Consider the following 12,359-nt stretch of genomic DNA (forward strand, 5'->3'; position numbering starts at 1 on the left):
AACTTGTTCTTCATCACTTGGGTTTCTCAAATCATAAGAAAATTCATCAGTCCATTTCTTCATGACTTGGGTTTCTCAAATCATAAGAAAATTCATCAGTCCATTTCAAGTGTAACTCGGTGATACCAGGCTTATCCTTCAAATTGGCAAAACCCGCATCTCGAATATCTTCAACTTCCACATTCTCTAAACTTGTAATATGAAGCTGCCCCCGCAGATCACAAAGTTTCTTCAGCTCTGTGATCCGTCCATTTGATCCAGCAATGAAGAGGTGGGTAAGAGAAGTGGGAAGCAGAAAGCCATCATCATCTGGGAAGGAAAAACACTTAGAAAGTCTTATTTGATCAACTTCAGCTGTTTTAATACTTATTCATAGTACAATATTTTAGAAAAATTAGTGTTTTATTTATTTATCTTTATGATTTTTTTAATTGAGAAAATTTATTATTAAATTATAGTGAGAAGGAACCGATAAATAAGGTTTAAAAATAATAATAAAATTTGCATAAATATTAAAGAAATCTCTTTGTATGTGTGTTGAATCTACTCTTTGCTGGATTGTAAAAGAAATTAAAGCCAATGATTTTTCTTATAATATTAAAAGTAAGTTCACCATATCATCATTAGAAAAATACCTTTTTTTTTTATAACCATGCCATAACTAATTTATATGAATAATAATTAATTTTTATAATATTATTTCACGTGAATAAACATAAAATTAATTCCTAATAGACGTGCATAGTTTACCTCCACGTAAATATTCCACCAACCCATCTCTCCTCTGCATGCATGCATATAAACACCAAGTGGCCAATGGTGACGCAAACATATATTTGCGTCACCAAACATAGGCCACTTGGTGTCCATGCTAGAGCTTGCCAAGTTCATACATGCCACCTAGCTTTCATTTACATTCACACACTCATTATCTCTGCTACTCACGGCGGCAGAGTCACTGCTTATCACGTTGTTAATGTCGCTGACACCATTTTTCTCATTCCATTTCCACCACCTTTCCACCATAAATCAGTGGGGATTATAGTGAACACCTTTGAAATACTCGAGCCCAGTGCTATCAAGGCAATTTCAGATGGACTCTGCACACCACACCTCTGGTTTACTGTATGCGTCTCGGCCATTGATAGTGACGAAGAATACTACTGATAGTGCAACGGATCAATGCTTAACCTGGCGACTCTCAATCATCAACTTGTGTTTATCTCTATTAGAGATATAACCTGTTGGTGTAGCTGCAAAAATTAAATTATCTCAATTCAAATTTAATTTATATCAATAATATTCATCTCGAATTTAATAAAAAAATTATTTAAATTATTTAAATTTGAGAAATTAATTTAAACTATTTGAATTTATTTTAAATTTAATTATTATTATTCGAATAAAATTTAAATTTATTTAATTTAATGTTTTTAATAAATATTAAAATTTTAATTTTTAAATAAAAATATATAAAAAAATTTATAAATATTACTGTAAAATATATTTTAAATTAATTATTTATATAAATAGATTCAAATATTAAATATCCTATAAATAAAATTTAAATTCACAATGAATATTATTTTTTAAATTTAAATTTAATTTAATTAAATATTTAAAAATACCCTACCCATTGCCATTTTAATTTTGATGTCTAAATTTCAATTGTTCTTTAAGCTTCTGTACTAACCAATATCTTTCTGTTTGCTGGTCTACAAAAGCTTGGGTGGTACGATTTCGGTTTCTAAAGGAGCTTGGGTGTGGAATAATTGAATTTCGGTTTACGATGAAATCCTTTCATTTTTTAAAAAAAGGAAAAAACTGAGTAGTACCAAAAAGTTCAGCCTTTATGTTTTGTATGTCTAGAGTTATATTTTTGGAAAATTTTAAATTCTTGTAATTAATTGAAATAGGTTGAAAGGGGGTGATGAACTAAGAAGAACATCTTCACGAATTCAATTCTATTTAATTTTAAATTGAAAATTAGGAGAAACTGAGATTGAGTCTTTGTTGTCAAATTGAAAATTTAACCATTTATTTTTCCTCACGGTCTTTCATCCTTTTTTGAAGAAAGATTAATTAATTCCATTGCATGATGAAAAAACAAATAAGAAGATTAATAGTATTAGAAACTCAAGCTCATTTTAAATCCAAGTGCTAAAATTAGAGGGGTAACAGGTATTGCTGCTGATGTCGCTGCCACCATTCCCTCAATCTACTTCCACCATCTTCCCATAAAGACCCTCCTTTCAACCACCATCTTCACACGCCATGAAACTCTCACTTTGGAGGTCATCCTTTTCAGCAATCCTCATGTCCACCAAGCGCTTCTCTCCATGTCCAAAACCCACAAAATTAACGCATTCATTATGGACTTTCCTGGCTACTTCTTCTGTTTTGCTTCTCTTTCCATTGCCTCCCAACTTAACATCCCTGGCTACTTCTTCTTTACTTCTGGTGCTGGTTGTATTGCTATGTTCATGCATCTTCCGACCCTTCATCAAAACACTACCAAAAGGTTCAAAGATATCAACTCCTTTCTTCACGTTCCAGGTTTACCACTGATATTTTCCTCCGACATGCCTTTGCCACTGATTGATCGCAAGGATAAAGCCTATGGATACGGTCTGGACATGGCTTCCTGCTTTCTAAAATCACAAGGAATTATTATGAAGACCTTTGAATTTTAAGAGGCAAGAGCTCTGAAGGCAATATCAGACGGTCTCTGGGCACCCAATAGCACTGCCCCACCTGTTTACTCTATTGGCCCATTAATGGTGACCAAAAATCGCTGCCGAGTCAAAGTGTTATCTTTCTGTGCATGCTTTGGAAGCTGGGGCTATTCTCAAAGGAACAATTAAGAGAAATAGCTATAAAAGGTTCTTATGAGAAGATATGGTCTCCCCAAGTAGCAGTATTGAATCATATCTCGGTGAGTGGGTTTTGTAACTCAGTGTGGGTGGAACTGAGTGCTTGAAGCTGTGTGTGCTGGTGTTCCAATGGTAGCGTGGCCACTGTACGCAGAGCAAATGATCAACAGGGTGGTAATTGTAGAAGAAATGAAAATTGCTTTGCCAATAGATGAGTCCAAGAATGGGTTAGCAACTGCGTCAGAGGTGGAGAAGCGAGTTAATGAGTTGGAGTCAGAAACAGGTAACTCGATAACAATTGCTATGAAAGGAGGCAGTGAGTGAGGGTGGTTCCTGGTCCAGATTTTCTACAGATCCATCATATTTCTGTTGAGCTTGAGTTATCATATCAAAATGTGATTGATCTTCAAGTGGTCGCGCGGTGAAAGGAGCACAGAGGTGGCTTGCACTAATTCATGCCCCCATTCATGACAATATCTTTGTGAACTGTTGTTGTGTTTCCACTCATTTGCTTCCCTTCTCTCATGTCCTCTTGATTTTCTTTTGTCCCATTTTCTTTCATTTGGTCTTATTTTATATCATTTTAAGCTTAGATTGAGTACAGGAATTCATTTGGACTTAAAACTAAGTTGGGATGGGTTTTTGGAAAAGGAAAAAAAAGTTGGGATGGCTTTGTAATAAGACAAGAGTAACACAGGACCTAAAATTTTGAAAAGAAACAAAAGCATGTCCACTATTCCATTTAGAGCAAACTCACACGCTCGCAATTACTGTTGGCTTTTGTGTTAACACCCAAAATTAAATTACAATTTCATACGCCAATAAGGTCCCACATTTTTGGTAATTTTTACCTATCATCTTTAAATTTTAGTAGGTATTTCATTGCCATCCCTGAAATTCAATTTCAATCATATAAATTTTTAATTTTAATTTAAAAAATCATTTTAAAAATAGTTTCTCTCCTCACATGAAATGTATTTTACCTCACTTTATTACTTTCTCTCATATTTTACCTCATAGTAAATCTAAATTTTAAATTATTATTAACTATTATTTTATTGATAAAAATAATAATTTTATAGGAATCCCAAAATTTAGTAGCGATTTGTAACCCTTTATTATTATTATTATTTTAATCCTAATTTCCTTGAAAAACAAAAAGGATAAGAGCAAAATTCCAAAGATTTGACAACAATGGACTGAAGGATAAAAGCAATTGCCGTTTGCCCTTTATTATCATTATTATTTTAATCCTACTTTCCTTGAAAAACAAAAAGGATAAGGGCAAAATTCCAAAGAGTAGACAACAATGGACTGAAGGATACAAGCAATTGCCGTTTGCCAGAGTCTGTCATGTCCCCTTCCACGTGTCTCTTTTTCAGTAAATTTAGCCCTCAACGGAAACCACAGACTCGTCGTAGGATCACTAGAACAGAAAAAATAATAAAAATTATTGGGTTAAAGTATAAGATGTTCATAATGATTCAATAAATAAATAAGTAAAAGTGAAGCATTTATATAAAAATAATTATTTTTTTTAGAAAAGAAAATTCACTAATTTAATTATCGGTTTTAATTACCTATTTATGGCTCCATAAGATAATTTTTAGATAATTAAATTCTTTTGTATGTAACAGGTGCGGCCTATACAATAAAAATTTAAGAGTCTAAAAATTAAAAAATAATAATAATTTAATACTAAGAAAGCACACAAAAAAATGTAATTTGAATTATAAAATTTCTCCAAAAATTAATCATGCAATTAGATCTATCAGAACCCCCATCATCCACCTGCAAATTTTCTCTATCTCCTTTCAGCCAGCCCGTCGAGGGACTACGTCAGTGTTCCATCTCCCATCTCTATCCATAACTTATCCACAGCCTGGTTTACACAAAGCATCGTTTCGTTTCATCGATCGAGCAGATGGAGAGCCCAGCTATGGTTGATGCGGTGGTTATGTTTCCATCACCGGCCATAGGCCACTTCATATCTATGGTAGAGCTTGGCAAGCTCATTCTTACCTTCCAACCTTCTCTTTCCATTCACATACTCATTGTCTCCGCCCCTTACAGTGCAGGCTCCACTGCCTCCTATATTGCTGATGTCGCTGCCACCACTCCCTCAATCTCCTTCCACCGTCTTCCCACCATTACCCTCCCCTCCTCCACCAACACACACTATGAAACTCTCATCTTTGAAGTCCTCCGTCTCAGCAATCCTCATGTCCACCAAGCCCTTCTCTCCATCTCCAAAACCCACAAAATTAAAGCCTTCATTATGGATTTCTTCTGCTTTTTTTCTCTATCCATTGCCTCTCAACTTAACATCCCCGGCTATTTCTTCTTCACTTCTGGTGCTGGGTGTCTTGCTGCTTCCATGTATTTTCCGACCCTTCATCAGACCACCACCAAAAGTTTCAAAGACATGAACACCTTTCTTAAGTTGCCGGGTCTCCCACCAATATCTTCCTCCAATTTTTCATCGGCAGCAAGTGATCGCAACAATAAAGCCTACGAATATTTTCTAGACATGGCCTACTGCTTTCCAAAATCAGCAGGAGTTATAGTGAACACCTTTGCAGTGCTGGAAGCCAGAGCTCTCAAGGCAATATCAGATGGACTCTGCATACCTGATAGTACAACACCACCTGTCTATTGTACTGGCCCACTCATTGCGACCAACAATCAAACAGATGGTGACACCGAGTGTTTAAATTGGCTTGAGTCGCAACTAAGTCAAAGTGTTATCTTTCTGTGTTTTGGAAGCTTGGGGCTGTTCTCAATGGAACAACTGAGAGAAATAGCTAGTGGGTTGGAGAGAAGCGGCCAAAGATTCTTGTGGGTAGTGCGTAATCCACCTTCTGATAGCCAAAGTTTAGACATCTCAGCTCTGCCAGAACCAGATTTGAACTCATTGCTTCCTGATGGTTTTTTGGATCGCACCAAGGAGAAGGGATTGGTGGTGAAATCATGGGCTCCCCAGGTGGCAGTATTGAATCATAAGTCGGTAGGCGGGTTTGTGACTCACTGTGGATGGAACTCGGTGCTTGAAGCAGTGAGTGCTGGAGTTCCGATGGTGGCTTGGCCTCTATACGCAGAGCAAAAGTTCAATAGGTTGATGTTGGTTGAAGAAATGAAAATTGCTTTGCCCATGAAGGAAGACGAGAAGGGGTTTGTAACTGGGTTGGAGGTGGAGAAGCGAGTTAATGAGTTGATGCAGTCGGATTCAGGTAAGTCGGTTAGGGAGCGAACCATTGCTATGAAAAACGCAGCAAAGGCAGCACTGAGTGAGGGTGGATCTTCGCGTGCTGCAATGTCTAGACTCGTCGAGTCATGGAAGCATTAACGAGTTGAGTCAGGTCGGACATCAACCATGAAATGTCCTAGTAGAACTATCAGTAAAGATTATCTTGAGAATTATAGAATATTATAATGCGTGTCATAGCCACCCTTTCCTATTTGGAGCAAACATGACCCCTTTATTTATTCTCGAAGCTTAAACCCTAAGAGAAAACCATTATGCTTGAATCGATTTTGAGGCCCTATGAGTTTGAGATCAACTTAATAAAACAACATTTTTAAAAAAAAAGAAATTTCATGATTTATTCAATTAGACGTAATTAAAATAAATTATAATTTAATAAATTAGTCATGATAAATTTTTATTTTATCCTCATTATGAAATTCAATTTTCTGTAGTAATCATTAAATTTAATTATTAGTTTGAAATAATATTATAATTCCACCATTAAAAAATTGATGGAGCAGTGATTAAGAGTCTGTCCAGACTGCAGCACCAATATATACCGACTATTACCATCAGCGATATCAACCAAGGACGGTATGGGCATAAAATATATGATACTAGATAAATCAAAAAAGAAACATAAATAAAAAATAGAAGACACCACAACCAGTTCTCGAGGAAACCTCACTGTAACTCCTGCTATAGTGTGAACAATTTCTCCCCATACCATTACCTACCAAACCTAAAGGGGTGGAAAGCAAAAGAAAAACAATGACAAACTTAAATTAATTCAATTTTAACTAAATCAGTTATAATTAGTTTTATTTTAAACTGAAAGAAAATTGGTTAATTGACTTGGCTTAAATTTTTATATTTTTTAACTCAAAATTCTACCATGCAAAAACTTAACAAGTTAGGTCTAAACTAAACCAAATCAATTCTCTCCATTGCACTCCGATCCTAAGACCCAAAATATTAAGTTAAAAAACTTGAGGATAGACTATTACACAAGGAGTTTAGAGTCTCAAATTTCCTGATCCAAGACAGATTAGTAATCTTAACATTTTCCAACTTTCATGATCATCATCAGTGCATCCCACCAAAATCTGCAGAGTTGTTGAGCTTAGTTTCTACCATTTCACTGCGACAGACATAATTCAATAAGTTTCAGTACCTGAAAGGGAGCACCTAGATTCCTTTTTGTTCCCATGAAGCTGAAATTTCCTGATCATGTATAGCAATAACATGGATGGTCACAAATTGAATAACGGATAAGTTGATCAGAACAAAAGGAAAACACCCAATTTGTTCCTCTGCCATTAACATCTTGTTTAAGAGAAAATAAAGTAATAGAATTCAATTCAATCGTGCTAAAAAAATCCATGAATTCAGAATCCAATTAAATATGAGTATTTGAAATAATTGAAAGGTCAACTGAATTGAAAAAAAGATGCTCACATCTGTATAATGCTGCATTATTTCAGAATAAGTACTACAGGAATATTTACCTGATTGTTGGAGTGCTGCAAAGTCATCTTTAATTTTATACATCAACACAGGGGATATCAGAAATGATAGGCCAGTAGTCTCCACCTTTATCTTTTAAGCAACGGTCCCGCAGCAGAGGGCAGCTGTGAATTTCTAGGCATTCAAGTGTAGCAGGAAGGCCCTCAGCTGGGAAGGACTGCAGTTTTGGGCACCACCAAATTGATAATTTTTCAAGAGAGGTGAGCTTTTGGATACGCATGGATATGGATTTTAGATTCTTGAATCCAATAATGCATAGGTGGGTAAGAGAAGTGGGAAGCAGAAAGCCGTCGTCATCTGGAAAGGAAATAAAATCTCCAGTTGACTCCACGTTCAGAACCAAACTTCTAAGAGAGACGAGTCTGTGGAGTCCCCACTCTAGCATTGGCTGTTTCATATTCAAGCACTCTCGAATATGAAGGGAAGTTAGGTTAGGGGGTAAACAACCTTCTCCTAAGGACTCCATACCTTCACATACTGATATATCTATAGATTGAAGGGAAGTGAGGTTTTGCATCTGATTGGGTAGAGACCTCAAATTTTTGCACCAGGAAATTTGAAATGACACAAGCTTGGGGTTGGGCAATCCCATCTCTGGGAACAACTCTAATTGATGACAGCCCCCTATTTCTAACTGTTGGAGACTCTGAAAGTCTTGCATATGATTGGATAGAGACCTCAATCCTTCACAGTGAGCTATTGTTAAAGAGATAAGAGAAGGGAGAGGCAATTCCTTCCCTGGAAACGACTCTAATTGAGGACACTTCTCTATGTGTAATTCTGTAAGATGAGAAAGCCCACAGTATAGCGAGTTTAAAAATTGTGGCGTCCAATTGTGAATTCGAAGAGTCTTAAGGGAATATGGAAACTTTCCATTTGAAGAGCATCTCAGGGATTCACATCCAGAGATATACAATTTCTCGAGCTGAGACGTCTCGCCACTGTAATCACTAGGACACACAATTCCTTCCGGCATAGACTCCAATGATTCACAGCTCGTAATACGAAGACGTATCATGTTGTGCGGCAAACCCCCTGTTGGGAAGGAGACTAAACTTCTACATCGCCTTATAGTCAAATATTTGAGAGATTTGAGGTCTTTCAGTTCACTTGGCAACTCCTTCAGATTTGGACACTCATATATGTTCAAAACTTCAAGATTGCAAGGCAAAAGCCCTGGCTCTCCATCTACCAACGACACAAGCTCATCACATAACGCGATTTCCAAATACTTTAGACTAGTAAGACAGGTGGCATTAGTCACACTCCTGAGAATTGCCTCTTGACATCTTCTAATAGAGAGTGCTGTAAGTGATGGGAGAACTTTTGGTAATTCAACCAAAAGCGGGCAATCAACGATAAAAAGTTTTTCCAGTGAAGGAAGGAAGGTGGGCAATTTCCCAACCAACTTGGGACAATTTCGTATTTGGAGTTGATGCAGCTTAGGAAATTTTGGCACAGAATCTTCATCCAGACCATTAGACCAAGCCCACAGCTCCCACTCACCCATACTTCTAATCTCTAGTTCTTCCAAACAAGAAAAACATGAATCATCCTCATAAAACTCAACACCCACTTCTTTCACTCCTCTCATATCTCCTATGCTCAACTTTTTTAACGACTTTAATCGTCCAAGTGGTGGCAATGATGTCATTTGGCGACACTTCCGTAGCTGCACCTGCACCATGCCAGAGAATGAAGGCTCACCCAGCCATGATGGGAATTTCCTACCACCAAATGATGTAATTGATAGGCTTGACAGACTTTGATATGGCTGAATTGAGTTGAGAACTTGTTCTTCATGACTTGGGTTTCTCAAATCATCAAAACGTTCATCCGCTTCAGCCCATTCCAAGTGCAACTCAGTGATACCAGGCTTATCCTTCAAATTGACAAAACCCGCATCTCGAATATCTGCCACTTCCACATTCTCTAAACTTGTAATATGAAGCTTCCCTCGAAGATCACAAAGTTTCTTTAGCTCCGTGATCCGACCATTGCTTTTCCCCACGATAAATTTGGTCAACACGCAGAGACTAGTCAAATTACCAATATGTGGTGGCATCTCTTTCAAATTCCTTGTGCCAATAATGTCAAGATGCTGCAAGTTGAGTAAATTACATATGCCTTTAGGTAAATCAATAAGCTCATCACAATCACGCAACTTTAATGTCTGTAAGTTGAAGAGTTTATCCACTGATTCAGGCAATCCTTGGATTGGAGTATCAGATAGGTTAAGGTAGCGTAAGTGCTTTAAGTCACCAAAAGAATTTGGCAACTCCTCAATCTCATAACCAGCTAGAGATAGTGACCTTAAGCATTTTAATTTTGGCACCAACTCATGCACCACCTTACTAGTAATGTGGCATCTAATCCGATCCTCCCGCACGGATAAAAATGTGCGCAAATTCTTCATTTCACAGAAGCTTTGAAATCTTTGAAAAGTGTTCATAAAATGAGGAATAAATGAAGAATGTCTAATCTTTGCAAATGATTTTGCATTCTCCAACTTACCAACCATATGCAAACATATTTCTCTGCAAACAAAGCAAGCTAAATCAACAATTAGGTCATGCATTATATATTTTGATTTATTATCATTTGATTGTTGAAAAAACGATCTTGATAATAAATCATCAAAATATTTATGACCCAAACCTTCACTATCTTTCATTTTCTTCTGGTCATACAAGAAACCCTCAGCCATCCACAGCAAAACCAATTCATTCCTATCAAACTCGCGATCCTTTGGTAATATTGCGCAATAAGAGAAACATCGCTTTAAATGAGGTGGAAGATGAAAATAGCTCAACTTCAAGGCTGGAAGGATATTGCTCCTATTGTCTGGTAATTCCCACATCTCACTGCTCAACACTTCCTTCCACAAATCAGGATTTGGTTTACCCTTTAAGATGCCTCCAAGAGCTTTTGCTGCTAAAGGTAATCCTCCACATCTTTTGACAATCTCCTCACCCATTTGTTTCAGCTCCAAGTGCACGTCAAAATTATTTGCTCCCAAAGCATGCTGGGCAAACACAGACATGCATTCATTGTGTGACAGCTTCTTAAGAGCATATGCTTGAGTCGTACCCATCATTAATGAAACATCCTGACTTCGAGTCGTGACGATAACTCTGCTTTGAGGAGTCCCTGCTTCAAAAGGACCCCAAAACAGAGTCCATTCCTCATAGTTCTGGGTCCACACATCATCTAGGACAACTAAAAACTTATTTCCAGACAACTTTTGCTTCAATTTTACCTGAAGCACATTTAAATCTTTATCATCACCACCATCACCCAGTTGAAGAAGAAATGTTTTTGTGACCCTGGAAACATCAAAATCTTCACCAACAGACACCCAGGCTTTTAAATCAAACTCCAACATGGGATCATTGTAGACTAGCTGAGCTAGAGTTGTCTTGCCAAGGCCTCCCATCCCAACTATGGAGATCACAGATACCTGGGCATCACTTGTCTCAGCATTCAACAATTTCAACATCGCCTTCTTATCTTCCTCCCTACCATAAACCTTTGCTTCATTAACCAAAGAGGTTGCGGGTGGTCTTTCTGTCACATGGCTCACCCTCCTCGTAGTATATTCTGCTAAACGGAGTTCATCTTTCTGCTTTATGATCTCATCTAATCTAGCACTAGTTTCCACTATTTTGGCAACCATCTCAACATTGAACTTAATAGTATTTAGATTTAGATTTCCCCCACCACACATAACACAGAAAAACTCGTGTACCTTATTCTTCGGATGAACAGGTTCCTCTTCCAACTTTCGTTGCTGAACCTCCGTGGCAAGTTCATCAATGATATCCTCCAGGTCGTAAGCCAGGTCTCTGAGATCGCATAACCAGATCTCCACCAATCTATTTGCCGTCTGCTTCTCGTCTGCATCTTCAAGCACCGCATAAATTCTTTTGAGAATCTTTTCCCACTTCATGAGTTGAGCCAAGACTTGACCTTGGCCTACGTATTTCCTCAAGTCAATGGAGTTCAACCTGTCGAGAAGCCCCTGAAAGCAAACAGAAAGGATAGAGCCAGCAGCAGCTACCGCAAATTCCATAGCAAAGAATGAGTTGTAAGAGAAGAAAGAAGCTACGAACTCTGAAGATGGAAAGAAAGAGTTTGCAAACACAGTTTTAACTTTTGTGAATGATCTGAGAAACTAGGAGGCGAAAATGGGAGGCCAAGGTCTAGTGCTATTATTATTAATAATTATAAAATTAATTATGTTTTTTATTATGTTATTATTTATTAATGAATTAACAAAATAAAAAAAAATTAATGAAAGACTTCTTTTAATTAAAAGAAATTAGTGCAAGAGGTCCTTTCTCTGCCATTACATAATGTTTTCTTAGAGATAAGTCTTATTTTGTATTTATTCCTATTTTACAATATATTTTTGGTCTGTTTTGCTCCATTCTCTTTTCGATTTTGAAAGATTTGGTGGATGGAGGAGTGTAAAGTTCCTCGGTTATCAAAGTTGCCGATGGAAGATTATTGCTTTTAAAAAATAGATATTCAAAAAATATAGCTGCTGGCAATGTATCCTGAAGTAGAAATGAGTTTATTATTATTAATTTATTTTTTTACGTAAATCTGAAAACAAAAGATTTTTGTTCTTTATATTATTGAACTGTGAAGATCTTCTTATTGATTACAAATGTGTATCAAATTGTCATTCTAGCACTAACATCTCCTTA

General features: G+C 36.8%; 3 protein-coding genes and 1 pseudogene across 6 annotated transcripts in view; 2 read left to right on the top strand and 2 right to left on the bottom strand.

Annotated features, from left to right (window-relative positions):
- Nucleotides 1–12,359, bottom strand: part of LOC110624687 (putative disease resistance RPP13-like protein 1) — a 91,390-nt gene that overhangs the window by 13,088 nt on the left and 65,943 nt on the right. The window lies entirely within an intron of this gene.
- Nucleotides 1,183–3,246, top strand: LOC110608399 (annotated as a pseudogene).
- LOC110608165 (putative disease resistance RPP13-like protein 1) lies at nucleotides 4,074–11,844 on the bottom strand. 4 transcript variants are annotated; one of them, XR_006352272.1, is made up of 3 exons: nucleotides 7,629–11,844; nucleotides 7,295–7,344; nucleotides 4,074–4,299 (listed from the first exon to the last, which is right to left on the bottom strand). XR_006352272.1 is itself a non-coding variant. In XM_043960804.1 (2 exons), exon 1 carries the CDS (start codon nucleotides 11,717–11,719, stop codon nucleotides 7,664–7,666), a length of 4,056 nt encoding a protein of 1,351 aa, XP_043816739.1. In that variant the 5' UTR covers nucleotides 11,720–11,844; the 3' UTR covers nucleotides 6,588–7,344; nucleotides 7,629–7,663. The 4 variants fall into 4 exon arrangements, 1 of the variants encoding a protein (XP_043816739.1); XR_006352273.1 differs by lacking the exon at nucleotides 4,074–4,299 and adding an exon at nucleotides 6,588–7,226; XR_006352271.1 differs by having other exon boundaries at nucleotides 7,295–11,844.
- On the top strand, nucleotides 4,622–6,758 carry LOC110608398 (UDP-glycosyltransferase 88A1). Its single transcript, XM_021747617.2, has one exon. It carries the CDS (start codon nucleotides 4,798–4,800, stop codon nucleotides 6,217–6,219), a length of 1,422 nt encoding a protein of 473 aa, XP_021603309.2. The 5' UTR covers nucleotides 4,622–4,797; the 3' UTR covers nucleotides 6,220–6,758.

Source organism: Manihot esculenta, chromosome 10, assembly GCF_001659605.2.
Source record: "Manihot esculenta cultivar AM560-2 chromosome 10, M.esculenta_v8, whole genome shotgun sequence".
NCBI classification, from domain to species: domain Eukaryota; kingdom Viridiplantae; phylum Streptophyta; class Magnoliopsida; order Malpighiales; family Euphorbiaceae; genus Manihot; species Manihot esculenta.

Excerpts from the sequence above, each read along its gene's own strand:
- LOC110608398 (XM_021747617.2), top strand. The coding sequence starts at position 4,798 with ATGGAGAGCCCAGCTATGGTTGATGCGGTGGTTATGTTTCCATCACCG.
- LOC110608165 (XM_043960804.1), bottom strand. The coding sequence starts at position 11,719 with ATGGAATTTGCGGTAGCTGCTGCTGGCTCTATCCTTTCTGTTTGCTTT.